Source organism: Oryza glaberrima, chromosome 11 (genome assembly GCF_000147395.1).
Source record: "Oryza glaberrima chromosome 11, OglaRS2, whole genome shotgun sequence".
NCBI lineage: Eukaryota > Viridiplantae > Streptophyta > Magnoliopsida > Poales > Poaceae > Oryza > Oryza glaberrima.
This window is the reverse complement of record NC_068336.1, coordinates 20,841,394-20,847,556: the sequence shown is the minus strand read 5'-3', so window position 1 is coordinate 20,847,556 and position 6,163 is coordinate 20,841,394. Positions and strand designations below refer to the sequence as shown.

The window sequence follows — 6,163 nt, the reverse complement described above, 5'->3', positions numbered from 1 at the left end:
ATTACTTTGTACATATGAAGATTTTAGAATATTGTTTTAAGCTCATTTTTATGCTTTACAGTAGTTAGTCCTTTCTTCATACTCTCTAATTATTATCCGAAACCATTCTTTCGTCCATTCGTCCGTTCATCAGAAAATAAGTAGCAAAGGCACCTACCAACTAACTTGTCGCGAGTGTTCGCTGTTGCTGAATTTTTGAATGCGTTGCGAGGATGCTTGACTCGTTTGGTAGAAGTACATACTACTATGGGTTAATAATACTTATCGTTTTAGATAAGAACACGGTCTTAAAAACAACCCATTTTTTCATTACAATATGTATAAAAATATTAACGAATATATAATTTTAATAAAATACTTTTTAAGACTAATTTATATATGTACTCACCATATTTAAAAAGATAAATATTTTTAAAATAATTTATAAAAATATTCTAAACATTGACCTCACATTTTTTCTAAAATGACAAGTATTATCGGTCCAAGTGTTAGTACTACTCCCTCCGTCCACTGATATAAGGGATTTTGACATTTTGTTTGTACTGTTTGACCATTCGTCTTATTAAAAAAATTTAGAATTATTATTTATTTTATTTGCGACTTACTTTATTATCCAAAGTACTTTAAACACAACTTTTTGTTTTTTATATTTGCATAATTTTTTTTAATAGAACGTGTGGTCAAACGTTAGAAGAATTTATTATATTAGGGAACAGAGCTAGTATTATTTACTACTGATACCAAGTTACCAACCGAGTAATGCTATGGTACTTAATCAGTACTACTGCTGTGAAAGAAATTGCTCAACCTGAAAAAAAAAAACAAAAGATGCTATGCTAGCTCGATCCACACATTTAAGCACTCAATTTGGCATTGCAACGTTGCATACTTTGCACGTACCCCCAATGTGTACTTCGTCCTTTAATGCCTTCAGGGATTCGAGACTCCAAAACCAATTGGTTCATTCATCGATCTGCGTCACAAACCTTCCGCTTGATCTGTTTCGCGTTGACGATCGACTCATGCCGGTTTGCATGTCAGTTTTCTCTCTTAAACTACAAGTTGAATGCATGTACGCAAGTACTCAACCCTAATAGTATGTCTTCAATAAGGTGTACTCCCTCCATACTCGTAAAGAAATTCGTTTAGGATATTGACACGGTCTCCAAAACATAACTTTGACTTTTTGTTTCTATAAAAATATTTATTGAAAAAGTGATTTATGTATACTTTTATGAAAGTATTTTTCAAGACAAATCTATTCATATAATTTTTATATTTTTAAAGTCAATAACTTGAGAGTTACTCCCAAGGTTATGATTTATGATTTATATTCTCAAGGTTTGACTTAAACATTGTCCTAAACGATTTCCCTTATGAGTACGGAGGGAGTACATGAGTAAGGACATGTTCAAGAAAATTTCTAATAGCAGCAACTTCTTACGGAATATTCAACTTCTCAAACAGGCTAGATTGTCACATAGATTCTGAGGATATGTAGTTGTAGACTTCAAATAATGAACTAGTTAAAAGTCAAAAGTCAAAAAACTCAGCTTTTTCGAATTCTGAAAAACTTGCTACCATCTGATAGATTCTCAGAATCTTAAAACTCCCTAAACAAGACCTAAATGTCATGACTGATACCAACAAGCTTTATGACAGGGTAAGGAGTGACCGTGTAGCTTTATGATAGAGTATTGTCTTAAAAAAAAATCTTAAAGGCTAAAGCTATGTATCATAGGAAGTGATACCGTCGAAGTCTAAACTCACCAGATCTGGCCGTGATATGATTCAACTATCCAAGAAGCCATCGTCGGACTCCTCGACATGTTGGTATTTGTTCTTGCCATGCAACGACACGGTACTGTGTATATGCGTGAGGTGGACAAAATGACAACTTATAACTTTTTAAGTCTTCCTAAAAAAAAACTTTTTAAGTCAAATCCCTTTCTTCGTGAGCCACCTCTTTTCTTTCCTACGCTACCATATATATCTTCCGCACGGGGCACTGACATATTTGAAGCCATTGGCTTTAAATTTTCTCTCTCTCCTTCGTGCTAACAGTGGTTCAGATCCGACTTGAACGATAAGGCTATTTTCTAGCATTTGGTATTGTAAACATTCAACGTGGTACCGCCTCTAATGATATACTCCTACTAACGTCATGCTGTAACTCTATATCCACTTTCTACGTAGGATCGTCATGCGTTAGCTACACGAAAGATATAAAGTCATGTTATACCACGCTTGTTAGGTAGTTAGATACTACTCCTTTCATCCCAAATTGATCATCTTATATATTTATGCACAAAGACTAATGATAATATAAATCGTATTAATCAAGACATCATGCACAAATTCTTCCATGATGCATGCATTGATTAAAACACCAACCAATTACACCCTAGCATATACATATTCTCTTATGTTGCATTAATTGTTTTTCGATGAAATCCATATTCATACGGTTATATGATGATCAATTTAAGAAATTTTGGATTCTATCATATGATGATTAATTTGGGAAGGAGGGAGTAATATATACTCTTATTACTCCCTCCATACTCATAAATAAAGTCGTTTAGGACAATGTTTCAGTCAAACCTTAGGAATATAAATCATGAATAACTCTTAAGTTGTTGAGTTTGAAAATGTAAAAATTATATGTATAGATTTGTCTTGAAAAATACTTTTATAAAAGTATGCATATTTCACTTTTCAATAAATATTTTTATAGAAATAAGAAGTTAAAGTTGTGTTTCGGAGATCGTGTCGCTGTCCTAAATGACTTCCTTTACGAGTATAGAGGGAGTAGGATGTAGTATGCTGTTAATGACATTATTTCATTGATATCAATGATGAAATGATTTCTTCAAGCTAAAAAAACATTGCCACATCGTTATACAACAAAAAAAAAAGGTTATCTTTTGTAATTCGTGCCAAAATGATGTCACCAACGCTAGATCCATCTGTGAACAAATCACGCCCACACACACACACACAAGATTATGCTTGTCGTAGAACAAACGCCCCTACTTAAAACACAATAACGACCGTCTTAGCTGTAAAAGCGGTACGCCCACGAGCCCGCACTGACACCCCCCTTTTATATTAAACACGAGCACCCACCATGAGACGCTGACATGTGGGTCCCACCTGTCATCCACCTGCACGGCCAGCTAGGCCAACGTCTCGCCCGATGCGTGCGCGCGTACCCCGACGCGTCGACAGGACGCGATGGCAATGTACCGCGAATACCGCGAAGACCGAGGGGTAGTACCGTCATTTCGTCCCCCGCCCCCCGCTTTAAAATCGTCCCAAAAGCGGGAGCTCCTCCTTCCGCCCTCGTCGACGGCGAGCGACACGCCGAGACACCCCCAGAGCGCCGCCCGCGCCGCCGCGAGGAGAGGAGACGAAGGAGAGGTGAGGAGGAGAGGAGAGATGGTGGCGATGGGCGCGGACGAGGAGGAGGAGCGGCGGATGCACCAGGGCTGCATGGCCGGGTTCTTCCACCTGTTCGACCGCCCGCAGATACTCTCCGGCAAGCGCCTCCATCACCAGCCTCGCCGCCTCCTGTCATCCTCCAGCGTTCGTCCCTCTCGCCATCTCTCTCCGGTTGAAATGGTGGCTTCGTTTTCACGGGGTTGCTGATGTGGGAATGGTGTGGTGTGTGTGCAGGGGTCGGCGACGCCGTCGGAGAGGTCGATGCAGCTGGACCGGTCGCCGGAGCGGGCGACGCCGCTGCCGTCGCCCGACATGACGCCACCGGCTGCGCCGAGGCCGTCGCTGCAGCTGCCGCCGCTGGAGACGAAGGACGGGGGTGGCGCGCCCGCGGTGTGGCGGCTGCCGCGGCTGTCGCTGGACAGCCGCGCGGTGGTGGACGCCAGGGGGAAGCTGCGGCCGCGCGACATCCGGACGTCGCCCGCCGCGCCGCCGTCCCCGGGGGCCGGCGGCGGGGACGAGCGACGCTCGCCCAGCGTCGTCGCGCGGCTCATGGGCCTCGACGCGCTGCCGCGTGGCGCTCCGGACGAGCGGGACGCGGCGCCGTGTGGGGGTGAGCTCCGGCGGTCGGCGTCCGAGCGCGTGCCGCGTGACCCGGCCTGCTTCAGGTTCGTTGACCCGAGCTTCTTCGAGAGGCCCTCGCCGCCGGTGACGCCGCAGCAGCAGAGGCCGTCTTCGCCGGCGGCCGAGGCGGCGCTGCGGCGCGCGCCGGATCCCGCGTGCCCGCGCGGTGGGATTCAGAGGCGTAGCCGCTTCGACGCGCACGACGTGTTCCCGGAGCCCGCGAAGCGCGTCGTCGACTCGGCCGCGGCGGGGCACGGCGAGATCGCGCTCTACGGCGAGATCGAGCGGCGCCTCCGCAAGCGCGGGATCGCCGAGCCGGCCAGGGATCTGGAGACGCTCAAGCAAATCTTGGAGGCGCTCCAGCTCAAGGGCCTCCTCCGCCACACCCCGCCGCCGCCGGTCTCGTCGCTGCGCACCCAGCCGCCGCCGCCTCCTATCGTCGTCATGCGGCCCTCGTCGCGGCCGCCACAGCCGCCGGCGTCGCGGACGTCGCCCACCCGCCGAGTCCGCGTCGACGCCGACAATGCCCGGCGCCCGCGCTCACCGGACCGCGCCGCGTCGCCCGCACGGAGCCCGGCTTCCCCCGCTCGACGCGGCCCTCAGTCCCCGCAGCGACGCGTCTCGCCGGCGCAGTCGCCGAGGTACCAGCCGCCGCTCAGGAAGCCGAGCACCGGCGACCGCTCCCGCATTGCCCGCCGCGGCGGTCACGGCAGCGCGGCGCTGTCTCCCGACGACGACGCGTCCACCACCTTCTCCGACGGCACCAGCAGCGGCTCACTCAGCGCCTCCTCCCGCTGGGACTTCGAGGTGAGCCCTCCACCTCCAATGGCGGCCACCATTTCGGAATTTCTCTCGTCTAACGAAAGCTTCGCAATGCAGCAGCGCGCGCGCCCCGACGAGCTCCGCACCGACCGCGGCCTTCTCGAGCGCTGCGGCAAGCTGCTGAGCAGCATCCAGGCGTTCACCGCCGGCGACGACCAGCAGCCGAGCCCGGTGTCCGTGCTCGACGCGGCGGCGTTCCTCGCCGACGAGGACTCGCCGTCGTCGTCGGGGTCGAAGCGCGCCATCTTCTTCGGCGCCGCCGTCCCGGCCCCGCACGCCGCGACGGCGTCCGCGTCCGACCAAGACGACGACGACGACCAGTGGGACACGTGGACGGTGGGCCCGGACGTCGACCCGGACTACGCCTACGTGGCGGAGGTCGTCAAGGTGTTCGACCGGACGACGCGGGACCCATCCGCCGTGTACGCCGCGGCGGCGAAGACCACCACCGGCGGCGACGACGACACGTGCCACCATCACCGGATGCTCCTCTGCGCCGCGGCGGTGGAGGCGCTCGACCGCCGGCGAGCCGCCTGCGCGTGGGACCCGGTGTCGTGGCTCCGCGGCGGCGAGCTGGTGGACCACGTCTGGGCCGAGGTGAGGCGCGCGCGCGAGCCCGTGGCGGCGCCGGACGCCGACCTCGACCTGAACGAGCTGATCCGCGGCGGCGTCGTCCGCGACCTCGCCGCCGACCACCACCGGTGGCCACCGTCGTCGTCGCAGCTGCTGCCCGGCGCGGAGGTGGCCGACGCCGTGCTGCAGATCGAGCGGCTGGTGTTCAAGGACCTCGTCGCCGACACCATCCGCGAGCTCGCCGACGTCGGCCTCCGCCTGCCACGTCGGAAACTGGTCTTCTAAAAAAAAAAGAGAAAAAACTCAACGTAGGAGCCAAAATTAATCGAATAATCTCGCATCATATTAATCTCTCTTTCTAGTTTGTACTGCTTGGTTTGTCCAGTGTCATGTAAAATTACTGCGACTTACTGCCACTATTTAGTTACTATTATTACTGTTAATTAAGTGTAATCTTATTAAACTGGATGATGATTTTGAGATTACATGTTTGTGCATGTGGCCATGTGGGAACAGTGGGGGGAGGCAGGAGAAGCAGTAGACCAAAACACAGCCACAATGGCTGGCAAATTGGCAAATGGAGATCTTGAATGCAGACAATGGCGTCATGCACATCTGGATTCCTCTTGACTCGAGTTCGTACAGTCACTTGAATGAGCCATTATTTGGGATGGTACAGCTTCGCAGAGATGGAGATGGTACT

At 50.8% G+C, this 6,163-nt stretch overlaps 1 protein-coding gene across 2 annotated transcripts; it reads left to right on the top strand.

The window, feature by feature from the left end:
• The first annotated feature begins 3,312 nt into the window (after positions 1-3,312).
• On the top strand, positions 3,313-5,945 carry LOC127755609 (uncharacterized). 2 transcript variants are annotated; one of them, XM_052281296.1, is made up of 3 exons: positions 3,313-3,588; positions 3,679-4,872; positions 4,948-5,945. In XM_052281296.1, the coding sequence occupies exons 1-3, from the start codon at positions 3,442-3,444 to the stop codon at positions 5,743-5,745; spliced, it is 2,139 nt and encodes a 712-aa protein (XP_052137256.1). In that variant the 5' UTR covers positions 3,313-3,441; the 3' UTR covers positions 5,746-5,945. The 2 variants fall into 2 exon arrangements, with proteins under 2 accessions (XP_052137256.1, XP_052137254.1); XM_052281294.1 differs by having other exon boundaries at positions 3,314-3,588; positions 4,945-5,945.
• The last annotated feature ends 218 nt before the right edge of the window (positions 5,946-6,163 follow it).